This window comes from Scyliorhinus canicula, chromosome 9 (genome assembly GCF_902713615.1).
Source record: "Scyliorhinus canicula chromosome 9, sScyCan1.1, whole genome shotgun sequence".
In the NCBI taxonomy this organism is placed as follows: Eukaryota; Metazoa; Chordata; class Chondrichthyes; order Carcharhiniformes; family Scyliorhinidae; genus Scyliorhinus; species Scyliorhinus canicula.
In genome coordinates this window covers 175,113,046-175,126,154 of record NC_052154.1, presented here as the reverse complement: position 1 = coordinate 175,126,154, position 13,109 = coordinate 175,113,046, and the positions used below count along the sequence as shown (strand labels likewise).

Below are 13,109 nucleotides of genomic sequence, written 5' to 3'. Positions count from 1 at the left end.
AATGGGATTCTGCAGAGATCAGGATTTCATTGGGAGAGATGGGAATCTGCAGAGATCAGGATTTCATTGAGAGAGATGGGAATCTGCAGAGATCAGGATTTCATTGGGAGAGATAGGAATCTGCAGAGATCAGGATTTCATTGGGAGAGATGGGAATCTGCAGAGATCAGGATTTCATTGGGAGAGATGGGAATCTGCAAAGATCAGGATTTCATTGGGAGAGATAGGAATCTGCAGAGATCAGGATTTCATTGGGAATGGGAAGCTGTAGCAATCAGGGCCATATTGGGAATGGGAATCTGTTGAAATAAGGATTACATTGGGGTGGGAAACTACAGAGATCAGGATTACATTGGGAATGGGAATCTGCAGAGTTCAGGATTATATTGGGACGAATGGAAATTTGCAGGGATCAAAATTACATGGGGAATAGGAATATTCAGGGAACAGGATTACATTGGGAATGGGAACCTGCAGAGATCAGCATTACATCAGGAAGAACTTGAATCTGCAGCAATAAGGGTCATATTGGGAATGGGAATCTATAGAGATCAGGATTACATGGGGGGAACTACAGAGATCAGGATTACATTAGGAGGAGGTGGAATTTGCGTGGATCAGGATTACATGGGGAATGGGATTCTATAGAAATCAGGATTACATTGGGAATGGGAATCTGCAGGGAGCAGGATTACATTGGGAGTGGGAATTTGTAGAGATCAAGATTACATTGATGCGGAGATGCCGGCATTGGACTGGGGTGAGCACAGTAAGAAGTCTTACAACACCAGGTTAAAGTCCAACAGGTTTGTTTCAAACATGAGCTTTCGGAACGCAGCTCCTTCTTCAGGTGACTGGAGAGGTATGATCCAGAAGCATTTATATAGACAAAGTCATCGCTGACTTTGTCTATATAAATGCTTCTGGATCATACCTCTCTAGTCACCTGAAGAAGGAGCTACGTTCCGAAAGCTCGTGTTTGAAACAAACCTGTTGGACTTTAACCTGGTGTTGTAAGACGTCTTACTAAGATTACATTGGGAATGGGAATCTGTAGGGATCAGGGTTACATTGGGAATGGGAATATGTAGAGATCAAGATTACATTGGGGGTGGGAAGTTGTTGAGGTCGGGATTAAATTAGGAGCAGGTGGAATCTGCAGAGGTCAGGATTGCATCGGGAGTGGGAATTTGCAGGGATCAGGATTGATCATTGGGATTGATGATCCATCCGGTGATCCGGAATTCCCACTGATCAGTGTTTCATTGACTGCTCCCATTGGACAGTTTGACACCTTCGCCACGCCCTTGACTGAATGCGATTGGTTAAAGGGTGAAATTGAATTTGCATTGCGTGCTGCGATTGGCTGATGGTGTGTGATTGACAGGAGCCCCGGGGAGAGCAGCGCCTGACTGAGCAAGAAGCCGCTAGCCCGGGGATTGAACCTGAAACACTCAATGCCAAGATCGCAGCTAGTTTTGTGAGGAGGCCGGCGCTGAAGATTTATCTTTTTAAAAAAAAACTAATTGAAGTGCATATTTCCGGGGGGGGAAAAAAAGCTTTTGAGTTTTGGAGCAGGAAAGAAAGATTCTGTTATCGTGGACAGAAGTTGGATGAAGGGAGTTTAAAAGGAGCTGCAGAGGGAGGAGGAGTTTCCTATTGCAGGATTTAAAAGAGAATAAGAGATCTTGGCCGCTATTAGAAGGATTTTTCTTTTCTCTCTGCCAGAATCTGATATTTTCCTGCAATATCCCAAGTGAAGAGGCAGTTTTGCAAAGTTGTGAAGTAGAAGCTTTGGAGTTTGTGGGACACATTAGCGTTGGGGAGAATTGTTGCAGATTTGGATCCAGCTCCGAGCCCACAGGCTCTCTATAGAAACTCACTCAGTGTGTTGCGCTTTATGTCGTCGGATAAAAGAATTGGACAGCAACCTCATCCCAGCTGAATCTGGCCGGGGCTTGTGCAAACATTTTGCAAACTGCACAATGGCCGCATTGTACAACCCGAGCTTGAAGACGCTGGAAGACCTGACTCTGGACTCGGGCTATGGAGCAGGAGATTCCTGCCGATCGCTCAGCCTCTCCTCTTCCCGATCCAACTCGCAAGCCCTGCAGTCGGCTCACCGAGGGAACTGGTGGTACCTCTCGGGCTCCATGAACAGCCGCAACAACAGCTGGGACACTGTGAACACGGTGCTGGCCGAGGAGCCCGAACTCACTGATATCTTCTTCAAATGTGCCCGGCTCCCGGAGCTGGAGGAGTTCCCATGGACGGACGAAGACATTGGGAAGCTGCTGAAGAGAGGCAGGCCAGGGGAATGTGGCAAACCCTTCTCCCAGGAAGGTGTCAGGAGGCTGTCCTTCCTGCTGAGGAGGGTACTGCTCAGGGTCTCCAGGGAGGCGCAGAGACTGAGTGTCGTCCACTCCAAGTGCACCAAGTTCGAGATCCAAAGCGCCATCAGACTTGTCCTGTCCTGGTCCCTGTCTGAAAGCTGCATCTCTGCTTCAGTGAAAGCCCTGTCTCTGTATAACATGAGTGCTGGAGACAGACTGAGAAAAAGCAAGAGTTCCAGGTACCCCCTGTCTTTTGTATTCATTTCAAAATGTGCAGCATTTATAATTAATCAGTACACAATCAATGCTGGGTATGATGTCCTCAGCTTGCCTTCAAGGATCTAAGTTAAACAAAGTGGGCATTCTCCGCCTAGCTGCCAGTGAAATCCCCATGCAATTGCCAACCTTGGTGAGGCTGTGCAATGTGGAGATGTTACACTGATGCATGCACAGGGGCTGGTTTTCTGATGTTGAGCTAATGCACATTAGAGAAAGTCAAGAGACCCTTGCACCTCCTGATCTGAACCAGCACCAAGACATTGACTGCCTGACATGGGGAACTGTTCAATTACCCCCATGTCAGGGGCTGGTTTAGCTCACTAGGCTAAATCGCTGGCTTTTAAAGTAGACCAAGCAGGCCAGCAGCACGGTTCGATTCCCGTACCAGCCTCCCCGGGCAGGCGCCGGAGTGTGGCGACTAGGGGCTTTTCACAGTAACTTCATTGAAGCCTACTCGTGACAATAAGCGATTTTCATTTCATTCATGCTTTCATATGTGTAACTTCAACTTTTAACAGACACATTAAAATTGATTCAAAGTTGAGGATGACCGAAATGTGAACGATCAGCTAGTCACACATTAATTCTTTAAGGGATGTGGGGTTTGCAGATATGTTATTCGGTTGTACGTTTTGTCTGAAATCTGCACTTTTAGAGTAGGCACATTATCTATGATACAACCAGATTTAAGGGGTGGACGATGTCTCTACCTGCTTTAATGATCCTGACCTGAATTAAATAAACATGTGCTGTTTGATCCAAAGTCTTCAGGGACATATATATGCAGCACGCAATTTCATATAACTCACTTCAAATTTGGGTTTATTTGGCAGTCTCACTAAGTGAAATGGTAATGATAGCTGATGCAGAAAATGGAACGGGAACCACACTAGTTTAGTTGGGGATATTTTCTTGGAGTTGATAACTGTTGCTTAGTATGTGCTGCAATAACTGGCCAAGGAACCACTGCTCAAATTGGAAAATTGTTTTAATTTCCCTAATATTTAGACAGTGCATGGAAATGTTATAGACAAAAATAGTTTCATTTTACGAATGTGTCTGAGTGGTTAGTTGCTCAAGCAGACTGCAGCTTTGAATTTAGGTTCAGAGATTTCTGTACGCCTTTAGCAAAAGATGTACTATCTTCATAGCTACTTCCTAACATGCTAAAGTGAATGTGTGGCAGTTAAATCCTGGTTAGCAACTTTGCACAATACGAACATACAAACAAGGAACAGGAGTGGGCCTTTGAGTCCCTAGAGCCTGCTCCTCCACCATTTAGCGCGATTGTAGCCGATCAAATTGTATCCTCAAATTGGCATCCTGCCCACCTATCACCCCCTTTTACCAAGAATCTAGCCACCTCTGCCTTAAAAATATTCAAAGACTCTGCTTCCACCTGCTTTCCAGGAAGAAAGTTCCAAAGACCCGTGACCCTCAGAAAAAATATTTCACCTATCAAGGAACTTTCAAGCGGTTATTGGATAGGCACATGGAGCACACCAGAATGACAGGGAGTGGGATAGCTTGATCTTGGTTTCAGACAATGCTCGGCACAACATCGAGGGCCGAAGGGCCTGTTCTGTGCTGTACTGTTCTCTGTTCTGTGTTCTTGTTCCATTTAAAAATGGGTGTCCCTCTATTTTTAAACAGTGACCCCCTACTTCTAGATTTCCCCACAAAAGATTCTCCCATCTCACTAATATTAGCCAGACTGTAATTACTACATTGAAAATAAACTGGTAGAGTTTGCAGAATGAATTGTAGTGCACAGAAATTCACTAGATGATTGATATTAATTTTATAAAGCTGCTATGCCATTACACGGTAAATATACAGTAAGAAGTCTTACAACACCAGGTTAAAGTCCAACAGGTTTGTTTCAAACACGAGCTTTCGGAGCACGGCTCCTTCTTCAGGTGACTGGTAGTCACCTGAAGAAGGAGCCATGCTCCGAAAGCTCGTGTTTGAAACAAACCTGTTGGACTTTAACCTGGTGTTGTAAGACTTCTTACTGTGCTCACCCCAGTCCAACGCCGGCATCTCCACATCACGGTAAATATAGAGATGGCAAAGTGCTAAGGTAAGGTTAAACATACTCCTTTTTACATAAAATTTAGAAACTAACAGACTCACAGAGAATCGACCTGGTATCTGTAAATATGCTGCTTGTGTAAAGTTATCAAAAGAAATGACTGCATTAGAAACAAAATAAAACTCTACTTGCACAAGATATCTTTCAGCTACACGTCATGTCAGCTCTCTATTTATTTAATTTTTGTAAATAAATTTAGAGTATCCAGTTAATTTTTTCCAATTAAGGGTCAAATCAGCGTGGCCAATCAACCTAACTTGCACGTTTTTGGGTTGTGGGGGCGAAACCCACGCAAACACGGGGAGAATGTGCAAACTCCACTTGGACAGTGACCCAGAGCCGGGATCGAACCTGGGACCTCGGCGCCGTGAGGCCGCAGTGCTACCCGCTGTGCCACCGTGCTGCCACAGCTCTCTATTCAATTAACAATAACTTCATCAGTTAAACAGTGATTGCCAGAATTATGATTTAATGAAAAATTGCTATAATTATGTCTGCCAGTTAATGCGTTTAACGGTTAATAGACTGATAAATGTCTTCACCTGGCAGGAAAATATTCTTCCTTACTGTGCTAAAGACATTTTCAGATAAATTTTAATTTATAAATCACATTTCAAATATTCTAGCGTTACAACAATGCAACCGATTTTGGAAAATTAGCATCTGTCAAGACTTCAATTGGTCTTCGCACAATGAAAATCGCTTATTGTCACAAGTAGGCTTCAAATTAAGTTACTGTGAAAAAGCATTCACTTTGCAAATTACTTGACATCTTTGCAAAAGATTATTTCTATGGAAATCACGAAAGCCCTGAGCCCCTGTGTGTCAAGGGAAAATCAAGTTGTTTGGATATTCCGCTATAATGGTTGTTGCCAATACATCTTCCAGGATAGGAATGTAGCAAAATACGAACATGCAACCATACGAATTAGGAACAGAGAAACAGTAGGCTATTTGGCCCCTCGAGCCTGCTCTACCATTCAATATGATCATGGCTGGCCTCAACCCCACATTCCTGCCTACCCCGATAACCTTTCACCCTCATATTAATCAAGAATCTATCTAGCTCTGCCTTAAATATATTCAAAGACTCTGCTTTCACTGTCTTTTGAGGAAGAGAGTTGCAGAGGTTCATGCCCCTCTGAGAGAAAAGATTTCTCCTCATCTCTGTCTTAAATGAGTGACCCCTTAATTTAAACAGTGACCCCTAGTTCTAGATTCTCCCACAAGAGGAAACGTCCTCCACATCCACCTTGTCGATACTCCTCAGGATCCTGAAGGTTTCGATCAAGTTGACTCTTAGTCTTCTACACTCTGGTGGATACAAACTAAACCTCTCCAACCTTTCCTCATAAGACAGCCCACCCATTCCTGGTATTAGTCTAGTAAACCTTCTCTGAATTGCTTCTAACACATTTATATCTTTCCTTAAATAAGAAAACCGATGCTGTACACAATACTCCAAATGTGGTCTCACCAATGAGCTTCACAGCTGAAGCATAACATCCCTACTTTTGCATTTACTTCCCCCTTGTAATAAATTATTACATTCTATTAGCTTTTCTCATGACTTCCTGTACCTGTACGCTATCCTTTAGTGATTCATGCGCTATAACACCCAGATCTCTCTGCAGCTCAGAGCTCTGCAGTCTCTCACTGTTTAGATATTAAGCTTCTTTTCTTCCTGCTGAAATGGACAATTTCACGTTTTCCCACATTGTACTCCATTTGCCAGATCTTTGCCCATTGACTTAACTTATCTATGTCCCTTTGTGGCCTCCTCACATCTTCTCCACAACCTATTTTCCTACTTTTATTGTGTCGTCAGCAAATTTAGCAACCGTTCGTTTGGTCCCTTCATCCAAGTGATTTATATAAATTATAAAAAGTTGAGGACCCAGGACTGATTCCTGTGCCACACCACTCGTCACATCCTGCCAACCAGAAAAAAACATTATGCCAACTCTCTGCATGCTGTTAGTCAGCCAATCTTGAAATGAAATTAAATGAAAATGAAAATCGCTTATTGTCACGAGTAGGCTTCAATGAAGTTACTGTGAAAAGCCCCTAGTCGCCACATTCCGGTGCCTGTCCGGGGAGGCTGGTACGGGATCTTCAATCCTTGCCAATTTGTTACCCCCTAAACCATGAGCTTTTATTTTCTGCAATAACCTTTAATGTGGCACCTTATCAAGAGCCTTTTGGAAATCTTAATAATGAACTATGAAATCTTAGAACATCCACCATTTCCCCTTTATCCAGAGCACATGTGACTCCTTCAAAGAACTCCAATAAATTGGTTAAACGTGTCTTCCTTTTCACAAAACAATTTTGCTCTGCTTGATTGTGTTGAATTTTTCAAAGTGCCCTGTTTAACATCTTTAATAATAGCTTCTAACATTTTCCCTATGATAGATATTAGGCTAACTGGCTTGTAGTTCCCTGTTTTCTGTCTCCCTCCCTTTTTGAATAAAGGAGTTACATTTGATATCTTCCAATCTAATGGAATCTTCCCCGAATCTAGGGATTTTTGGAAAATTAAAACCAATGCATCAAAGATCTCGGGCGAAATTCTCCGACCCCCCGCAGGGTCTGGGAATCGCCCGGGACCGGCGAAAATCTCGCCCCCGCCGTGGCCGGAATTCTCCGCCACCCGGGAATTGGCGGGGGCGGGAATCACGCCCTGCCGATCGGCGGCGATTCTCCGGCCCGCGATGGGCCGAAGTCCCGCTGCTGAGAGGCCTCTCCCGTCGCCGTGGTTTGGACCACCTCTGGTGGCGGCAGGAGCAGGCCCTCGGGGTCCTGGGGGGGGGGGGGGGGGGCTGTGGGGCGATCGGACACCGGGGGTGCCCCCACGGTGGCCAGGCCCGCGATCGGGACCCACCGATCGGCGGGCGGGCCAGTGCCGTGGGGGCACTCTTTTTCTTCCGCCGCCGCCACAGCTTCCACCATGGCAGAGGCGGAAGAGAATCCCCCAGTGCGCATGCGCCGGTGGTGAGGTCAGTGGCAGCTGATGCACCGGCGCACGAAGGTCTTTCGGCCAGCCCCGGCGCCGGGCGGCGTGGCGCCAACCACTCCGGCGCGGGCCTAGCCCCCAAAGGTGCGGAGAATTCCACTGTTTCTATTCTACTGGCCTGATTTGCACTGACCCTCCTTTGGTACGTTTAGTTGATTAGTATCTCTGCTGTTAACACTTTTAGGTGTGGCCTTACCTTGTCGGTGGGACGCTTCTTTAGATGGATGGTGGACACAAGGGTCTCAGTGCGTATCCACGAGTATGCTGCAATCTCTTTGGCGGCCTGTATGGAGAGTCTGCTGGAGGAGATTGGGATCAGGGTGGCAGCAGGACATGGTTCAGAAGGAGTGGGAGTAGCCGTGCACGACGGCAGACAAGAGCTTTCAATGGAAATGCTGGAAATGTGCATCAACAACGACGCTGAGCTCTGGGGTATTCTACAGCCTTACGAGCATCTTATCTGTGGCAAGAACGCAAACGGTAAGGAGAGGCTGACTGAGAGAATCCTTTGTTAAAATTTTTAATCATATTTTGTGGTAATTTAATCCCTTTACTAATATTTTCACTATTAAGCGGTGAAGACAAAAATGACAGTGCATGTCTTTTTAAAACCATCTTTGCTTCAAAAGCAGCCATCTTTGTTTGGAATCCTTTCAAGGCTTAAAAGAGGACGTTACTCCACATGAGAGAGCAGCTTCAATTTTGAAGGCACTACCTATATGTTTAAAAGAATGTTTTAATAATGGCTGCTCCACAACCAGAATTAAATTCAAAACCTTTGAGGAAATGGCATGCTCACTGATAATTTAATTTTGAGTCTTGGGTGAATGGGCAAGGTCTAACATGCAGGACACGGAGACTGGACCGAGGAGGAACGGTTAAACAAAACACAACATTGATAGACGGGGATTATGTGGCACCACATTTGTGTTTGAAAAGATTGAAAAGTAGAGGAAGTAAGACTGAGAGGAATTAAGGGTGAGAATTGAGTTAGCCGCCATGTGTCTTGTGAAGGAATGTAACATGCTCACAAAGCAAAAGGATGCTTTTCAGTTCTGAGTGCCATTGTGCCATTGGGAGGCAGAATGCTTTACCGAATCATTACCAGTTTAACAAATGAGGTTCCAAAATAGTCGACAGAAATGAAAATTAAAGGCAAGCTCAATTATTCACAAGGGGCATGCTCTTTTGCAAGACCCAGGGATGGCATCAGCTGTTACTGAAGTCTTTCTCCGTCGGGAGATGTGAAGTCCAGAATTAGTATACAATTATTGTTCAGTGCCAGACATTAGTTTGAAAAAGGGGGCTGTGGGAGACATCATAAGAACTCAACATTGACAGTGCCCCTCCCCTCCTTACAGTAAGTATTTCTTTGAAGTGAGAGATTTGCGAAGTTGAGGCACTTCTCCTTAAGTGTTAAAGCCATTTAAACTGTATTATGAGGTCGGAGTATTTGAAGGCAGGGGAATACATTTCAGTGTTTGGATGCAGGTAAAGGGATTCGCAGTTTTAATAACGGTCTATAATTTACAACTTCGAACTTGATGCTGCAATAAGAAATATTGCAATCTACACATTTGATTAAATTGTTTGACCTCTGGGTCATCTGATGCTTTTAAATGTCTGAAACACTTGAAGAGAATATTTATCAGAACCATATTCTGAAGTCTAAAAGTTATGATTTACAATTGAGGGAAGGGCACACTAGATGGAATTTTTTTGAAATGTTATTAAATACTTGTGATCACGTGCTCTGAAATCTATCGCACTGCTTATCAAAGACATTTTGAGAAATGGTCATGTTTAATACAGTAATATAAGTCGCAACCACAGCACAAAAGGTATTTTGTTTCAGAAGCATATTATTATGGGATGGACACACTGCTGCAATCCTCATGGGATGAGTATTTTATTTCTTTGGGGAACTGAAGCTGATTAAAATCATGATGGTGTTCTTTATTCAATGATTTATGTCACAGTAGTTTTTTATATATGCAAAGTCAACATGGTGGTGGTTTTATTTTTGAGTTCGTGCTCTTTTAGAAATGGGAACAAAAAATAGATGGATTACTGTAATAATGTTATTCAAACTTTCCAATGGAAAAATGATGGATGTGATTATTTCAGAGAATTCACCTTTCCCTCTCTCCGGGATTACTTCCGTTTTCTTTTTCAAATGCCAATCGCTGCCCGATATTTGGCTGCTTTTGAGCGACAAAGGTTAAAAGTGTGGAATTTTCTTCAATCTCTTCCCTGAAGAAAGGCAGGGAAATCTCACCTCATGTCACTGCAAACTGGTGGCGTTGTTGGACTGATTCTGTTTATCAGGGTTTAATCTTGTGTGATTTAAACTGCTTGGCTCACAGTATCAGTTCAGATCAGGAGAAAATGTTATAATGAGCGATGGGAAATTGCGGTCCATTATAAGGAGGTTGAAGAATGTGTTGTTTCACTTGAATTTTTGTTTGATTTCAAGTGGCTGCATGTCCCATGCAAAGCACCAATCTTAATGAAGATTATATTTACTGAGCGCATTGGTGTTTTCGAAAAATCTAGGGTGGAATTCTTCAACCACCCCCCCCCCCCCCACTCCCCGCTGGGTGAGAGAACCGCCGCACAAATCGCGCCACGCCACCCAGACGCCGGGATGTGATTCTCCCACCTCTGTGAAAACGGGCGTGCGTTAATGGCGCCGGGCCGCACGGAGAATCGGAGCAAACGGCCGTAGCGGCGTTCCCCCGGCGACGCTGCAATTCTCCGGCCCGAATGGTCCGAGCGGCCGCCAGAACAAAATCTGAGTCCCGCTGGCGCCGTTCTAACATGCTCGGGGCCGGCGGGACCTCGGCGTTGGTGGGTGGGGGGGTGGGAGGGGTGTCCAACCCCGGGGAGGCCTTCCGTAGTGGCCTGGCTCGCGATCGGGGCCCACTGATCAGCGGGCCGGCCTCTCTGGCTGCGGACCTCTTTTCTAATGCGCTGGCTCCTGGATCCCTGCGCCATTTGGCGTCGGGGCCGGCGAGGAGATGATGGCCAGAGCGCATGCGCTAGTTGGCACCGGCCCAACTGCGCATGCGCGGACCCCGCGGCGCCAGGTCGATGCCGGGGCCGGCAGCTGGAGCCGCGTGGGCCGCTCCAGTGCGGTGCTGACCCCGCCAGGACCAGAGAATCGGGTCTCGGAACCAGCGCCAGCGCCGCAGTAAAGTACTCCCATTTTGGCGCCGGCACTCTGGCGCTGGACCAGAGAATCGCAGCCCTTTCCTCAAATAGGAGGCAATGTTACTCAAATTGTCACAAAAAGGATTTGAAGAAATAGATTCACTGACCTACTCCACTAATGCAAGCTGCACATTCAGTCCCCAAAGTATAAATTTATGTCAGTGTAATGAACTCCAATTGGCTTTATTGGTTGGCCAATTGGAGTATGAGCTCCCTCAATGATAGCTCATTGAGGGGGCCCATATAATCACCTGTGTAGGCTTTGTGATCCAGTCTTAAGTTGACTGGACTGCTAGCAGCACTGTTTGTAGCTGCTCCTGTAATATCGTTATTGTAAATAAATATTGGTGTCGTGACGGAACTCCTGCCTCCCGTGGATTACTACAGTTAGTTAACGTGCAATAAGCAGTAAACACCATGGAAAGGCTTGCCGAAAGGCTTCTGATGTGTTGTTAATTATTATTTTTATCAGTTGCGAAATTAATCTATAACAATCATTTGAAGGTTTGTTTGGCAATTTTGCTGATATCACAGCAACAGGGATCAAACAAACAAACCACAAGATGAAGTTATTACAAAAGATGACAGTGCAGTTTGGAGTGAAATCATCGCAATTCAGAGGTAAAGAGAAGTAAAGTTGTAAAATTACTGTTGGTATATCTGGGGGGTGGTTTCTCCCTCAGGTAGAAGTGAAGTAACCATAGTCCCAGGTGACCTTCCCCTTTGAGGGGGAGAGCTGACTGGAGGCGACGTAACCTGAGGATCACCACACCTCAGGCGAGGTTGAGAATAATTAATGAATAGCCTCGGCCAGTACAGGAATTGCTCCTCATCACAAACCAGCTGTACAGCCAAATGAGCTAACCCAGCCCCCAGGTAGCAGTAGTGAAGTTCTGCCAACCTATTGCTTCATGGATGCTTGTAGACTGGTCTAAATTGCCCAGAATTTGGCTTAAGCGGATATGGAAATGACATTAGACTCAGGAACGTCAGATTGGAAATGGAAATCTCACACAGATGTGCTGGGATTTAGTTATGACATGGTGTTGGGGCAAAGAACTGATCCCCTTAGCACCTATTCCATCCTCTAATCCAGGGGTGGGCAAACTTTTCCGTGCAAGGGCCACATTCAGAAATTCACAATTCACAAAGGGCCGCATAGTATATTAAGTAAAATAATTACTTCACCCGGTTATGATTCTGGGCGCCTCATATAGAACATAGAACAGTACAGCACAGAACAGGCCCTTCAGCCCTCGACGTTGTGTCGAGCAATGATCACCCTACTCAAGTCAACGTATCCACCCTATACCAGTAAGTAACCCAACAGCCCCCCCCCATTAACTTTAAAAAAAAAATTTAAAAAAAAAAAAATTTAAAAAAAAAAAATTTTTTTTTTTTTTTAATGACTTGGTGGGCCGCAGAAATACCTTTGGCGGGCCGCATGCGGCCCGCGGGCCGTAGTTTGCCCACCCCTGCTCTAATCCAATATGATCTTCAGATTTGATGGAGCTGCACAGTTTGTATGAATGAGGTCTCGGTGTTTATGTGCGATTATGTAATATTTTATTATTTTTCTTTATTCTTTCAGGGGATGTGGGTGTCGCTGGTTAGGACAGCATTTATTGCCCTTGCCTAATGCTACTCGTCTTGCTAGCTGTATTTTAACTTGTTTCTGGGAAAAGGAAAGAGATATATGCAATGTAAAGCCACTATTATTGTTAGCAGTGACAATTCACACTCTCTATCAGATACAACGGCTGACCTTTGCTGTGACCCTCACGAGACAGGACCAATTATGTCAGCCTTGGTTCATGGGGCCAGGACATCAGCACAGGTTGTCACTTCAGAGCAATACTGAGTGAGTGCTACACCATCAAAGGGTCAGTACTGAGGGAGTGCTGCACTGTCAGAGGGTCAGTAAAGGGAGTGCTGCACGGTCAGAGGGTCAGTACTGAGGGAGTGCTGCACTGTCAGAGGGTCAGTACTGAGGGAGTGCTGCACTGTCAGAGGGTCAGTACTGAGGGAGTGCTGTACTGTCAGAGGGTCAGTACTGAGGGAGTGCTGCACTGTCAGAGGGTCAGTACTGAGGGAGTGCTGTACTGTCAGTGGGTCAGTACTGAGGGAGCGCTACACCGTCAGTGGGTCAGTACTGAGGGAGTGCTGCACTGTC

General features: G+C 45.3%; 1 protein-coding gene across 3 annotated transcripts in view; it reads left to right on the top strand.

The window, feature by feature from the left end:
* The first annotated feature begins 1,459 nt into the window (after positions 1 to 1,459).
* The window catches only part of abtb2b (ankyrin repeat and BTB (POZ) domain containing 2b), a 256,347-nt gene continuing 244,697 nt past the window's right edge, over positions 1,460 to 13,109 (top strand). For 2 of the 3 annotated variants that reach the window (XM_038808241.1, XM_038808239.1), the window contains exons 1-2: positions 1,460 to 2,572; positions 7,908 to 8,203. In XM_038808241.1, coding sequence (XP_038664169.1) covers positions 1,986 to 2,572; positions 7,908 to 8,203 — 883 coding nt within the window. In that variant the 5' untranslated portion in view covers positions 1,460 to 1,985. Of the gene's footprint in view, positions 2,573 to 7,907; positions 8,204 to 9,068; positions 9,084 to 13,109 lie in introns of those variants that run through there. The other variant, XM_038808242.1, reaches the window with a different exon arrangement.